Genomic DNA, 15548 nt, shown 5'->3' with positions numbered 1-15548 from the left:
TTTCCCATTCAATATGAAAGTGAGGAGAGGCAGAAGGTGCTCCTGTCTCCTTGTGGTGCTGCAATGCTTGATGCTCCGTGTTAGCAGCTGGGAGAAATGCTTACAGGAGTGGTGAAAGGATACAGTTCAGTTGCTTAATTTTAAGTAAGGCTTTTACGTTTGCATTGATAAAACCCAGCCAACTGGACAAGACAGGACTAGTGCATATTAGTTAGGTACCCAAAGTACATAGTCACCTATTTTGTGCTCATTAATTCCTACGCGCGTTCTAAAGAGTGGAAAATACAGACTTTTCATTTGTTCAACATTCAGATGCCCTGCAAGTTTTGGACTTTCTAACCCCCAAGCACATCCTGTCCAGGGATATAATAAAGACTTGTAAAACATATTTCCCCAATTATATTACCAGTAGCACTTTCATTAAAAATACATCTATATACACAATCACATCCCCCTTTTAGATAAAGGAAGCACTCCTTTGCTGATAATACATATGGGAAGGCAAGATCATAAAGGAATTTTCTTCATGTTGTTCATGCTACGCAGTTCTTTTTTTGTTTTCCAGACTTGTAACAAATATTCTTGCTGAATCTAAGAGTTCATCTTCATTACTGCCTTCTGCTTTTTCTCACAGTAGCTGGAAATGATGCACATGTATATGGTGAAGCTCTATATCCATGGCCGACCAAGGCTGTAACGCCTCTTGAATTAGACAAATGCAAAATACACACTCCTGGTATGCAAAATATTGTTCAATAGGGACAAAATGACATTACTGTACTCCTAGATTGATTCAAGCTGGTGTAGCATTTAGGAAAGAACAAAATAAATGAACTTGGAAAGTCATATTAAATCAGAAATTCCAATCTGCATTTCTAATGGTTGTATCCTATTGACAGTAGAATTCGAAACAGAGCTGCCATCCATGGGGAGGTTCTTACAAACAGCCTTTAAAAGCAATACTATTTTTCAGCTGCACTGTGCACTATTACACAAGAAGGCTGTATTCTGATACCTGGAACAGTTCCTTGGCCTTTCAGTGAGGCCATGAAGTCAATTCCAAGTAAGCAGCAGGTTATCAGAACACGACCCAAAATAAACATCTCTTTTCATTTGCTATTGACTTCTGTGAAGAAAGGTTTACGGCCAAAACGTGTTTCCTTTAAACAGATGTACCAAGCTCGCTATTTTAGTATGAAATGTAAACGTAAAGATGCACGAACCGGGCAATGGCACTGCTGATAAATATCTGTAAGTGGAAAAGGAAATAATCGAAGAAATAAACCTTCAAGAATTAATTTACTGTTATTTAGAATAAAGATTTCTCTACCATCTTATAGTGATATACTCTATATGAACATTATACTTTGCTTTAGAAGATATTTATATTTCAGAAATAATTTTGTACAGCAAATGCAATTTTAGAGCAAACACAAGGTCCTATTTACAGTCAAAGTCAACAAACAAAACGACATGGAATAAATTAATATCATATACAACTATTTATACAGACAAATTAAAAAATAAGGCAGAAGTTTTTCATTTAAAGTTAGCATAATCGGAAAATATGTCGATGAAATCTTGTACCACTCTGTAGCAGAATTCATACTGTTCCTGAAAAACAAGAAGACAGCAAAATGTACTCCAGCTGCATCACACCTTACGAATCATTGTTATGCAAATCCAAGTGGGGCACCGTGTTCTAACTTGAAGCTCACAGCAACACCCATCAGTTCAACCTCATCTCCCCCCATGTCTGCTCACTGCCCCACGGTTCCATGGGTCTGTTCTCTCTGCGCCCAGCTCTGCTCAGACTCCCTGCTGTCGCTGTGAGGAGCTCTGTCACCAGACAGGTGACCAGAGGATCTCAGCAGAGCCGAGGTTCAAGCACTGACCCACGGCAGCGCTGACACGGGAGGCTTCTCTCATCTCACATACAACCAACTTTTTGTAATGGGCAAATGAGAACACCCTGACCCCACAGAACCACAGACCCAGCAGCACGGCATCCTCTTCAAAGCTGTCAGCTTCCCCTTTATGTGCAGAAGCAGCTGAGGATGAATCCATTCTGATTTTTTTCTTTAATAAAAGCAGCGGTACCTCTCTTTTGTCAGACAGGCTGATTCTTGCCTGTCAGTTAACACGATTTCACAGCTTTCTAGGGGATAATTCTTCAAATGAACATCACTTCTTAAACCTGTCTTCTCATTCGGGTTGAGCTGCTGATGGCACTGAGCTGTTCCCATCGCGCTGCCGCGGGTGGCTCTTCCTGAGCACCCCAGGGAGCCTGCCTGCTTAATTCCAGGCTTTAACAGCTTCACAGCAGAAACTGTGTGACAACGCAACTTCAAATGGAGAGAACATTAAAAGAAAACAACCTCCCAGTTCATTTTTTTTCCTGAAATGGAGCTCCATAGGTAAATGCTGTCGGTATGTATCTACATACACAGCTATCCACTGGCGACGTGAGCCTGCCGCCCAGTGCTGTGTATCCCAATGATGGGACACAGCCCGAACCTGCAGGCATGCCCACAGCCTTCAGTGTGATTTGCTGGACTGCCCGATGCCTAATACCTGATCAGAGCTGGAACAGGCATCTGCTGGGAAGCAGCACTGAACAGAAGCCGTTCCACAGCTGCAGCTCAGCTAAGGATAGCCCTGGCAATTACATAACATTACTAAACCACAGAACCAGAACCTCAAAAGAAAGATTTCTTCCCTGTAGGTAACCCAGGTGGAGCTCTTCAGCCTCTTCCCAGTTCATAACAAGAAGTTATCTACCTGGGAAAGCTGCTTTCAGATAACTGTTTCTAAAGAAGTTCATAATGGAAACTGTTACCAATATACAAAGTATCAGTGCTTCTATGTATTTTCCAAAACAATGTATCCATAAATTTTCTTATTTGATCAGTAAGGAAAACCCTCACACCAAGTCAGAATTTCTCTATGTGACAACTGCAAGCCCATTAAGCCCCGACATTTTCATGTAAAGAAAGAAAAACCTGAACTGTGGAAAAACAGCTTAAAAGGCATTTATTTCTTGCCTTTGTCATCTGCACCACAAACAAGACTTTGGTTTATTTAACTGTCACCAGTTCCTAACAAAGCACAGAACGTTTAGCCAAGCTGTATTTTCAGAAAGGCTGTAAAAAAAAAATCTGGAAAAGATACAGATTTCTGATACCTTGTTCATACACAGCCGTCATACATTATTTATTTCAACCTGCAACAAACCCCCTTTGTTCTCCTCCCACAAGGATATTTACAAACATACATCCTTTGAGAAAGATTCGGATTGTTAAATACCATACCAGTGTTTGCACCATATGTGGCCTCTGCAGTCTTAAGCTCTTCACAGCTTGAAATACATCTAAGAGCCCCTCAGCCTTCACTCTCTCCAGAATATTGCTGAGTGCAATGAATGTACCTGTCCTTCCAGCACCGGCACTGCAACACAAACACATCTGCTTGGCATACAGCAGGATAAAAACTGAAAAGATAATATTGATAGAGAATACCCAAATACTAATAGCAGCTGATTTTGTCACATCAGTCATGCTGAAAGGGAGCTAGAATTACTCCAAATGAATTCTGAGCCAGGCAGGAATTGGAATCACTGTTATAAAGAGGAGGGGGAACGGCTGTTTACGAGGGTGGATAGCAATAGGACAAGGGAGAATGGTTTTAAACTGAGACAGGGGAGGTTTAGGTTGGATATGAGGAGGAAGTTTTTCAGCCAGAGGGTGGTGAGGCACTGGAACAGGTTGCCCAAGGAGGCTGTGGATGCCCCATCCCTGCAGGCATTCAAGGCCAGGCTGGATGTGGCTCTGGGCAGCCTGGTCTGCTGGTTGGTGACCTGCACACAGCAGGGGGTTGGAATGGATGATCACTGTGGTCCTTATCAACCCAGGCCATTCTGTGATTCTATGATTCACTCTATGATTCACTGGAATTATTATTCCAAAGCAATGTGATAGACAGTGTCCAATCCAACAAAACAACTGTAACTGCTCTTACAATTTGAATCATTCCTTTTCAAACAGGTAAGTTATTATAAGGAAAACCCAAATAAGTTTGCATGCAGGGTGATAACACATACAACTAAACAGAAGAGACTGCTCTGCCTCTAACCTGATTACAGCAAGCAACCAAATATAGTCCCCAGTAACTGTGGTTCCTTTTGTTCTGGCACGCTTCACTCAGGATATTTTGCTCTTTTATTTACTGCAGACCACAATTCCATGCCAGCAAAATAGATTTGAGAGACTGTTATCTGACTTATGATACCTAACATCAGAGCCAAAAAAAATGAAGTGCTTTCTCTCTCATAATCGCATTGTGGCCCATGTGACACACACACAAATACAACCAAAACAGTCCATCAACAATCAACAGTGGCTGTGCACTACCAGGACAATAGCTTTGATAGGGAACAGTCACTAAAACCAGGCTGGAATTTAGCTCTCAGTGGTAAGCTAGATTGCAGAACAAGGAGAAACACAGAATAATTTATTAAATTTAAAATTTTTATGTTTTTCAATCATTTACAAGCAGGTGAAATGTAATCATCTGTTGTTGCTTCTACCTTATTCCTATCAAATGAAAAAACATCCAATAAGCTCAGCCCTATGAAAAGATTAAGTGCAAGTGCACACAGCTGGAGGAAAAACAAACAGGAATGCTGCATGGGATGCATCCTTCCCTTCAGATAATTACTTTTATCAGGTTAAAGACAAATGTAAAATCTAACAGGGCTGAGGTCTATTTTTCCTTAGCTAATTTGTAGTAACAATATGTGGCTTTTAAAGCAGCCCATGAGCAATGCCCTTCATCTACAGCTCCAAAAACAGGAGGAAAATACGGATATGGAGTAACCCGGGATGCACAGGCTGCTCATCCACACGCTGCTCTCCACGTGTTTGTGTCTATACTCCTCATGCTGAACACTCACTCTCTTTCTTCCCAAAACACAATCTCAGCAACTCTTTAAAGAGTTTGTTTTATGTTGGCTTCAGAATTTTTTGTACAGAGAACTGCATTTGAAATACCACAAAGAAGTAGATTTGTTTCATGGGAACGTGGCACTGCTCTTCCCGTGCCCGCTTCTCTCTCTGCACTTCTTTCAACACTTATCTTAAGGAAAGGTAACTTTTCACTTTGACTCTCAAACTTCTTTTCTCAAGAAGACAAGTTCCAAAGCCAAGGATGCTCTGAAAGGAAACGGACTGGCAGGAGGAAGAGGCCTTCAAACAACCCTGCAGTCTGGCGTTGTTTGTAACAGAACAGAAAGAAGCAGTGAAGAGAGAAAAGCACGGGGAGCTGTGAGCTAAACAGAAGGCAGTGGGAGACATACACTGGAAGTGAAGGAAGTTGGGACTGGCTTTGAATTCCACTGGCAACTCAGTCAGCAAAACCCTTCTAATCCACTTAGGGCTGTGCCTCTGTCCCAATTAAGAATCACTGTTTCAGCAGATCCTGAAAGGGTTCATTAATATCTGGAAAAAGTGAACTGGAGTTTCCACAAGTTTAAGCGAGCACTGCTATAAACCAGTCTTTGACTTGAGATGTGTTTACTTACTCATAAGTCTACATGCATTTACACCTGAAGCCTCAGGTATGACTTCATGGAGTGGTTCAACTACGCTGTATAGGGGATGTCAAAACAGATGCAGTAGAAAGTTCTCAATGTGATAAAACCTGGGGTGCATTGCTTGCTTAGTTTCATTTTCCTTATTTTTTTTTCCCCCCATTTTTTAATTGTTACAGTAAGTTTTGAAAAATCCAGCAAAAACATCAAATGATTAAGCCAATGCTTAATTGCACCGATCGCAATTCTAAAAGCTCAAAGTAGCAGCAGCAATGCATAACCCACATTGTTCTTAGAATCATAGAATGGCTTGGGTTGGAAGGGACCTCAAAGATCATCAAAAGCTCCAACCCCCTGCTGCAGGCAGGGCCACCAACCTCCCCATCTAATACCAGCCCAGGCTGCCCAGGGCCCCATCCAACCTGGCCTTGAACACCTCCAGGGATGGACGGGGCATCCACAGCCTCTCTGGGCAGCTGTTCCAGCACCTGACCTTCTTATGCATCTAATTTGTGTATATCAAAGACAACAATTGCTTTTACCTCTTACTTTATTAGTTAGAACTATTTGATATTTTACCCACTGTCACTATTGCTCAGAATTTTACCTCCCCAGTTTTTCATTAAAAAGTGGCTGTTCAAATTGGTCAAATGGAAGAATCAAACTTAAAATAGCATTGCTGCCATTGAGTTCAGCCACCACAGGGCTGGGGAACACACAAAGCCCCAGGAAAAACAAATGAGAACAGCAAAGAGCAAAACACTGCGTAAGCAAGAAAGAGAAGAAAGCTTTAGCAATGAACACATGCTACTGTAAGATCCCTATGTCCAAAAAACTCATACAAAGCTGAGATCCCAGGATCTTTTTGCTTCAGCAGAACCTGAAAATGCATGGTGCTGCAGATGGCCAAAATAGAGACCACGCTTCTCAGGCTGAGACTCTTCAGAAACTCTTTAAAACTCACATCAGAACAAACAAGAAGTCAGCATACACTGCAGCTCTAACAAAGTCAGTCCTAATTCCAACTCTTGCAGCACTCGGGTTCATCTATCAAAACACTTCCATGAATTAAATAATCAATTTTGAGGTCAGAGACATGCTGATTTTTCCTTTTCTCTATCTTTGCCTTATATTTCTTCATTTTTTTAGGGATGCAGCCCACTGGCTCACAAAGGAGAGCTGCCCTATCAGCAGCCAGACAGGAGAAAAAGAAAGCCTAGCACTTGGCTGACTGTGGGAAGGAGAGGGAGACTCACCTGCAGTGCACCGTGATCGGGTGATTCCCCGTCTGCTGCTGCTGCTTTTGGACAGCTGCAATCAGATCAATCATCCCTTTTCCTTCCGCAGGAATTCCGATTTCTGGCCACCCATGGAAGTGGAACTGCCGAACCAGCCTGCTCTGCTTCTCTTGGTTACCCTACGTGCATGCAAAGAACAGGTTCATTCAGATGTTAATTCCAGACAGAAATGAACTTCATACCTTAAAGATAAGCATAGGCTTTGTACCATCATGGTATAGGGGGTATTTTCAACCTGGTCTGTTATATACATATCTATAGATATGTAAGAGTTCTGTTTCTACATTCCCATACGTAAGCTGCCTCTAATTCTCTTTTCCATTTGCACAGCTGCTTCATCTGGGTAGTTCTAAGGATGTACTTAAAGACTATGCATCCTGAGTACCAACAGCTGAAAACTTTTACCACATATCAAAGCTAAAAAGTAAGAAGAGTGAAATGAAATTCGTTCCTCTTTGCACAACACTAATTCTTAGCTTGAAACTAACATGACTCGTCTTGCCTTTATGTCTGCTGATTAAAAGCAGCCCTAAAAGTCCAAGCAAGCATTACCACCCTGCCAGTTTTGCCAGGCAATCTGAATATTCCATCATTATTCCATATGTAATTAAATAGGATGTTTGGGAATAAACTTCACACAAAGCACTGTGTATTCACACCTTATCCTATGGACACCATCCTCCTATGGAATGAAACACACAGCACTTCAGAGTCCTTTGGCTTCGCATATTGCCAGCTAGCTCAGTGCATAAATTAGATGCAGTACAATTAGTTAAATTCACGATATTCTAAACTGCCAGTAACTTTTTTCCCCCCCAAAGGTAGCAATGCATGCCAGTTCCGAATGAAATGAAAGAGCGAGTGAAGAGATGCATGCAAGTTCAAAAACAGGTTTGTGTAGAGCCTGCCTGTAGCAGAGGTGCATGAAGGGGCAGCTGTTAGGCAGAGATAAGTACGTGTGCACTAAAATGCTTCACAGGACTTTAATATTTTGAATCAAGTTTTCAGCAATAGGTACATGAGAGATGGTAGAAAAGGCAAGAAGACCAGCAAAGTAAAACACTACCAAAAAACCACACCTTGCTTTGATCAAAGGCATGTTTTACTGACCAAGATTTTTGTGACACTTTATGCAAGTGTTCCATATAAGCCTCCTCTTGCTGCTAATGTGACAGATGACAACTAATAGCAGTTATCTTTAGACAGAAATTCCAGCATTTAAGTTACATCATCACATTTACAAATGCCTTAAAACAAACAAACAACTCATATAATTAAAAACAGTACCTGATTATATGTAACTACGAAGTCTCTTACACTTATGGCATCTAAAAGGCTGTCATTCTTTATTTCTACAGTTATCTCTCCGTGAGTTACTGAGCCCTCTGATGGCCAGTACTGGAAGCACTTCTCCTGCAAAATGGAGAGAGAATTGTAAGCATTCCTTGATTCGTTTCTTCCTCTTATCTACACCAACACCAACCTGTGATACAGGATGTGACAAAGCATAACGTGTTCTGGACAGTTTGCAGTGAAAAGGCTAGAGCCCAAGAACATAGTACTAAAACATTTCTGTAACATAAAGTGTTAAGATGAAAAGGGAGCAGAAGTCATAGCTGACAAATGCTGCTTTATAAATACACCAGAAGAAAACTAACTAACTCTTACAATCAGTGCCGGGTCGTTAAGAAACACACAACAGAAAAGTGCAACAACAGAAACCATTTAATGGCACTGAAGTATGAGGTGAACACTGCAGAGCAGGGGGATGCTGTTCTCTTCATTAACGAATGACAGAGCATTCAGAGGAGAGGTTCAGAAGCTTATGGAGACATAACAAAGAGGAAGTTTTCAAGAAAGCGTTGTCCGGCTCTTCTCAAACCCACATCAAACATCCCTAAGAACTGTGCTTTTAGAAGCAAACTGGGCCCTCTGAAAACCAATTTTGTAGCTTAGGTGTTTTTGTCTGACAAATCAAGCAAAAGCAGCAACAGTGGCCTACACCTACTAGTGAAGCAAGAGCTCATTTAGAATCATAGAATGGCCTGGGTTGCAAAGGCCCACAATGCTCATCCAGTTCCAACCCCCTGCTATGTGCAGGTCACCAACCAGCAGACCAGGCTGCCCAGAGCCACATCCAGCCTGGCCTTGAATGCCTGCAGGGATGGGGCATCCACAACCTCCTTGGGCAACCTGTTCCAGTGCCTCACCACCCTCTGGCTGAAAAACTTGCTCCTAGTATCTACAGAATCATAGAAACTTCAGAAATGGCAACAAACCTTACGTTGCTAGAATATGTAGGCAAAGTGTTAATCTCACATGAAGACTCACATTAACTGCATTTGTAAAATGGAGCCGTGGGACACATACCTGTTCCCTCTCCTGCACCTCTGTGAGCATGACAATGGTGTGGCACTTCCACTCCCACACCATCCGCCAGAAATCCTCCACGGTGTGGGGCAGCGGTCCTTGTGTGGCAATGAAATAATCCTTCTGGCGATAGCCCTGCAGAGAAAGGCTGGGTTGTGTGTATGTCATGGCAGTAGAACAGGTGTCTGGAGAAAGCAGCACCAGCTTCTCTTCAGCTGCTGCACACACGAGACCTGCTCCTGCATAACATGAGCATCACCCAAATCCTCCACATGCTCTGGGGACGCAGAGCCCACCCGATTCTTGCTCACCCCTCCAGCTCTGAAATGCACATGAGATGTGAAAAATCCACATTCTCAATACTTTTGTCTATGGGTCACAGCAGTAACACAGACACAGCCCCACTGACATCAGGGGCTGGATACAGGTTCTGCTTTAAAGAGGACCATCAGTTCCTGCCGCTCGCTGTCCTCATTAGTTCACCTTGTCTCCTCTCAGAAATGAAGATTCACGATCCTGTGTCTTACTTTATGACTTTTTACAGTCATGGCTGAAGGAATGAAGTTCTGCTGTGAAGGTTTTCACAAGGAGATTAACAACTTCAGTCATCACCTTTACTATGGAACGAACATCAGACTTGTTTTTTGAGCTACAGTTCTATTTCCATACTGATGTGATCACAATGCAGAGCATCCACAATCCTCAACCACTGATGGGCTTTTACTGCTTTAGGATATAATTAATGACTATATTTAAATAAACTTGGGAATGGAAAGTGTTGCCCAGGTTCCATCAGGAAGCCAGGAAAAAAGCTGGGAATTAATGCAGGTCCCCCTCAGTAAATGCTATGAGAGCTATTCTCATAACATTTATATCTATCTATAGTAAACACTACGAGAGCTATTCTCCATGACAGAAGTGGAGAGGGGGAAGTACACATTTGAGTTAGAAAACCACATGGTCAGACTCTTTATTAACCTGGATACAGGCAAGAGAACTGCTGGATGCCTGCCACTTAGTGAGGCTGGTTCTCTGCCTGCTTTTCTCAGAATTTAATACAAACCTTAGTTTATAAATCTAACAGTAACAACAGGAACATTTAAATTACACAACATTTAAACTAGAATTCAGAACACTGAATAAGATTAGAAATTCATTTGGGAACTCTCATTAGCCAAGCCCAAACAAAACTAATGCTTTCATAAGCCAACTTGGCTGAAGCTCTTTAAGAAGACTTGCAAGAAACAGTAAAATATTTGACTTGTAGCAATGCTTAAACTTGCACTTGACAATGCATTGAAAATATTCATACTTACATCTATGAAGGAAGCATTGATGTAGTCTGTGTACTCTTGCCCTCTTTTCATTGACAGAATCACTCTATTAAAATCATCTGGAAGGAAAAAACACACAAAGATTCTTTTTTATTGCTGACTGCATGTTAACCATTCCACTATTACACAAATTGCTTATCTGAAAGCCAGACAAGCCCTACAGATCTTACTCAGGATCCACTGAGTGTGTGGAGGAAGGCAGTAGTTTTTCTGTGGATTATTTTTGCATTCACACAGAAAGCAAGGCGTAACACTTATGTTCACATGCAGACATTGCAGCACTGCTTCAGAGGAGGCAAGGAATCGTACAGAAGGTACGTTGGTGCAGTAGGTGGAATGGCTTCATTATTTCATTCTGTTCTTAAAACTATCTATCAAATATTTTGTGCAGACACTCTGTAAGAACATCACTCTGTCCCTGACTTACCCAACACAGCTATATTCTGATACGAGGTGCACTGCCATCAGCATACAGGCATAACTTACATTTACTTGCAACAACCTTAGGATAACCACACATTTACAGCACCAGTTCCTATACATACACAGTCAATCATCTTACATGGGATAATCTGGATGACTCTAGCTTTCTTCATATTTGCTGGAAGATTGCCAGTTCTCATGTTCTCTTTCATTATTCGAACGTTTGTTAACTTCTGTAATTAAGCACACAAACGAGGATGAGGATTAATTGAAATGGAAATGGTTTTATTTCATTATATTCTTCACAACCTGTACCCAGAGGATTGCTCATTGGGTACAGATCAATAGTGCAGTCATAGTTAGCTGACCATTTATGAGTGATGAAGTGCTGGAACAGCTGCCCAGAGAGGCTGTGGATGCCACATCCATCCCTGGAGGTGTTCAAGGCCAGCTGGATGGGGCCTTGGGCAGCCTGGGCTGCTATGAAATGTGGAGGTTAGTAGTCCTGCGTGTGACAGGGGGGTTGGAGCTTGATGATCCTTGAGGTCCCTTCCAACCCAAGCCATTCTGTGATTCTGTGAAAGCAGCTTTGCTGCCTTGTCTGTACAAATGTAATCACGAGAATAACAGAAAAGACCACTAAGATCATCACGTCCAACCAGCAGCACCGCACGCCCAGCATGACCCAGCAGTCTGCTCAGTCACACGCTCAAGTTCTACACCGCTTCCCTTTTTAGAACCTTCACTTCCCCTATCATCGAAATGCACACTGAACTCACAGGCCTCGTATTCATCCTGTTCCCTTAGCAATCTTTCATTTATTTTATCAACGTTCCTTTTTAAGATCATTAGAACTCTGCGACGCACCGCCGGGCATGAGAAGAGTGCATGAGCTCAGAGACTGCTGTGCACCAAATAACCTCATTGGACTCCACGAATCTGTGCCACTGCTGCTGCAGTGACCAATGCCCTCTATTTACTCAGTGATGAGAGCGCACACGGGACACAGACGGCAAGCATTGCCCTCGCCCCACCAATCTGTAATAGCAGAACTTACACACATGCATGGTTGTGCCAGCTGACCTGACAGCAACCAGCTGCTTCTGCTGGGGGGATTTGCCAGGTAACCACCAGTGACAGGGCTGCGTTTCAGCAGCTATTTAACATAACTTCAATTTACACTGATCTTAATTTAATTTGCAAACTGTAAGTAGTTTTTCAGGCAGTTTTCTATATTTGCCAGTTTCAGTAGCACATCCTAATTCCAGTAAAAATCCAAGTACCACCACCAAACCATTAAAAAGAAATTCCCACATCTCAGAAATCACTTCTCAACTACTCTGTAACACTGTGGTTAACAGTGTGTGTCAGAGGGTCCCACCCTGGTTAGAGCACTCTTCTGTTCCTCACTGTGGATGAGCACCGTGCCCCTGGGCCATCTTTCAGAACCCACAGCACAACTGAACACTGCTCATAGGCTTTCTGCAAAGCCTTCCTAGTACAGTGCACAGCAAAAAACAACACTGAGTATTCTAGTTTTTCCAGAATTCCTATGTGTTTGCTTGCTTGTTTCCCTTCAGAGTGTCATACTTTTGAATTCTGAACTTGTTGCTACTACTTTCACTTCATTTTCTTCTCCCACTTCCCAATTTCTGATTAAATTAATCCTTTAAAAGTAGAAGGGAAATGCAGTGAACACTGAATTCACTTGGATTGAATGACTGAAGTGATTTAATCTTTTAGATCTAGAGTAAGTATTTTACCATAGTAAGTAGCACAAAAAGTTCTATTTCCTCAGCATAATTATAGTCTGTTTTAAACAGCCATTACAAAAATCCAGTATCATTTGTTTCTCCATTAGGGGTTTCTCCACAAAACATTTCTTTTTTCCTATTTCCCCCCCCAGAAGACGAGTGCTCAGCACAAAATGTGAAAATTCTCCATAATTCACTCTGCCAGCAGCAGTGACTGAATTAACATTTCTGCTGACACGTCAATTAGGTCAATGTAATCCAGCTTCATCCTCCAGCTTTATCTGATCTGGCACCCAGTTCAAGACCAAAAGAATAATTCCATTTTTCTTTTTATAAGCAAAAAAAATGCATAGAGGAAAACGCCCATCAAATGATGTAGGTCTGAATGCATCCCCATCATTGAGTCCATCAGACCGATTCACAACCAGCTGAAAATATAACCAGCATCTGAGTTTGGACAGCCCTTTTCTTTTAAGGTTGCACTCGTTCTGCTTCTGAAGTACCTCTTTGTTGGGAATATTTCGACACTTGAAAGTCCCAGGGAAAGGCCTTTCCTACTTACCTTAAATTCTTCTTCCAGCCCTATTTTGACAAGGTTTGGTGCTGCACTGTGTGATGTTTGCAGATGTTTCTCCAAGGATGACACATCTAGCTCTGTGTCACCATAGAGGTAGTATTCAAGTAAGGCTTGATAAATGAAGGAGTACTGCATCTGGAACAAACAACAGGCATATAAGCATCCTGTGAGGCAACAGAACAAAACAATCTCATGTCTGGCACTTTCATCTGTCTCAATCAGTCCGCAGGCTACTGATCACCAACGCATACCTAAGGCTAAAACTGAATTCCTGTTACATCAGTCATGTTTTTTACCATTCCATTCAATCATGCAAGAGGAAAGCCTGGACATACCACAAGATAACGTGCTTCATGGCATGGTCTTTACTGCCAAGGCCTCTATCTCCTTTCCCAGTGCTACCTTCCATAAAGTGGTTGGGTAGGAATGGACCTTAAAGATCACCCAGTTCCAACCCCCTGCCGCCCTCTAGATCAAGGAGACTTTGTTCCAGTGATCCAGGTGTGCAGTGGAACAGGGCACGCTCACACACACATCACAGTGGAGATGTACATTATTTGTGTCGATGATGGCTTGAAACTTGTAATTCCAACCAGTGACTACTTACATCAGTCTGAACCATCTGTGGGCGCTGATTACGTATTCTTGAAACAAACTCAAAAACATCAACTTTCTGCTCAGCGTGCATCATGTCTATCATGGCATCTATAACGATAAACGTGCCCGTCCGGCCCACACCAGCGCTTCAGAAGGAAACAAAAGACAAAAAAATCCCTCAGTTGAACAACAAAGTCTGCAGGAATCACTACACCAACGACAGAGGCAGCACTTGTGCTGCTCCCAGTGAACTAAAATTCTCACTGCGAAACACGGGGCTTCATTTTTTATTTTAGTAGTGGCAATAACAACAAAACTAAATCTTAGCCCAAGAAATACCTCTTCTAACAGCTCAGAAGCTGATCAAAATTATATTATTCGAAGATCTTTAGAACTTGTGCTTGCCCTGCTGTATTTTTTCTTATTTTTAGTGCTTATCTGCATGTTGCTATTCCACAATACTTAGATACTTAGTAACTTGCTATGACTTCTACACCTCCTAAACACTGCTATTCCCATTTTGGTTTTTTTTTCCAGACATCCTCCAAAATCCACGAGAGGGAGCAAGATTCCCACAAATTACATCACTTCAGCGACATTCAGTTCTTCCTTTCAGAGGAAAAGGGCATGGCATCCTGTGCTAGGCATTAATAGCTCTCCTTTGACCTTCTGCTAGCTTACTTCATACAGCCACTGCTGCAAGGTCCCAAATCATGACACACACATTTCTCCCTCCATCCCCATTTGGCCAAAGGTAGAGCTCAACTCTCAGCAAGGAAAAATCAGGTTTTAAATAATATCAGGGCACAAGCAAACATACAACACCCCACCAACAATCTCTGCCTGTGGCCATTTCCTACCGCCAAGCCTCCCTTCCCTCTTGCTTCCTTTCACTCACATGCGACCTCTCTGTGCTGTCAACAAGCCCACCATGCTCCCACAAAGGCTGCTCACTCTACTGACCCCCATGTTTGCCTTCAAGTCCCCTGCTTTTCCCCACACGATCCCCCTCTGGGGCCCCCCTCACTCAGTTGTTGCTTAGGATGACTGGATGGTATCCTTGTAAAAGCTCACTGAAAAAAAAAAAAGCACGGTTACTCACTACCGATGAGTTTCCCTTTCCTTTTCCCAACAATTCAATAGTGTCACATCCTGGCCGTGACGGAAATCAAGTGTCACCTTCCTCACTTGTCACCTCGAGCACACACTGAAGCTCTGCACTATCACCCAGCCCACACGTCATGGCATCACTGTGCTGCGCTGGACTGGCTGACTGAAATCTTTGAAGATTTTAATGAGATATTTTACACTTATCTCTATTCTGGCTCAACTTCTGTTGATTAAGTTAAGCACAGAATTTCCTGCTTGTGCAAAATAATGCTTAAACCCAGCACTGGTCTCCAGAGAACATCGCTGCAAGAGGGTTTCCCAAAGGAAAGGCTGTGTGACACTGCTAAAAATCTCACTCCTTCCAAGAGTTTTCCTCAAGACTCCTACGTATGACATATGAAGGAGAAGACAAGACGACCCGGAAAGGTCTATAGAGAAAACCAAGAACCAAAAGCTGGGCCAGGCAGGACAGACAGACTGCTTTCAACAGCACACAGT

The 15548-nt window shown here is 42.4% G+C and overlaps 1 protein-coding gene across 10 annotated transcripts in view; it reads right to left on the bottom strand.

Moving 5' to 3' along the window:
- Positions 1 to 1418: 1418 nt before the first annotated feature.
- PTPRE (protein tyrosine phosphatase receptor type E) overlaps positions 1419 to 15548 on the bottom strand; it is a 77819-nt gene continuing 63689 nt past the window's right edge. For 8 of the 10 annotated variants that reach the window (XM_090145657.1, XM_090145659.1, XM_090145658.1 and 5 more), the window contains 8 exons: positions 13951 to 14086; positions 13329 to 13478; positions 11152 to 11245; positions 10572 to 10648; positions 9256 to 9390; positions 8173 to 8298; positions 6844 to 7004; positions 3117 to 3447 (listed from right to left, as the gene is read on the bottom strand). In XM_090145657.1, the coding sequence (XP_090001783.1) occupies positions 3219 to 3447; positions 6844 to 7004; positions 8173 to 8298; positions 9256 to 9390; positions 10572 to 10648; positions 11152 to 11245; positions 13329 to 13478; positions 13951 to 14086 (1108 nt within the window). In that variant the 3' untranslated portion in view covers positions 3117 to 3218. Of the gene's footprint in view, positions 1615 to 3116; positions 3448 to 6843; positions 7005 to 8172; positions 8299 to 9255; positions 9391 to 10571; positions 10649 to 11151; positions 11246 to 13328; positions 13479 to 13950; positions 14087 to 15548 lie in introns of those variants that run through there. The other 2 variants (XM_031597307.2, XM_031597309.2) reach the window with 2 other exon arrangements.

The sequence above is a fragment of the Phasianus colchicus genome, chromosome 8 (assembly GCF_987193195.1).
Source record: "Phasianus colchicus chromosome 8, bPhaCol1.hap1.1, whole genome shotgun sequence".
Lineage (NCBI taxonomy): Eukaryota > Metazoa > Chordata > Aves > Galliformes > Phasianidae > Phasianus > Phasianus colchicus.
The sequence above is the reverse complement of the archived record's forward strand: the minus strand, read 5'-3'. Positions and strand labels throughout refer to the sequence as shown.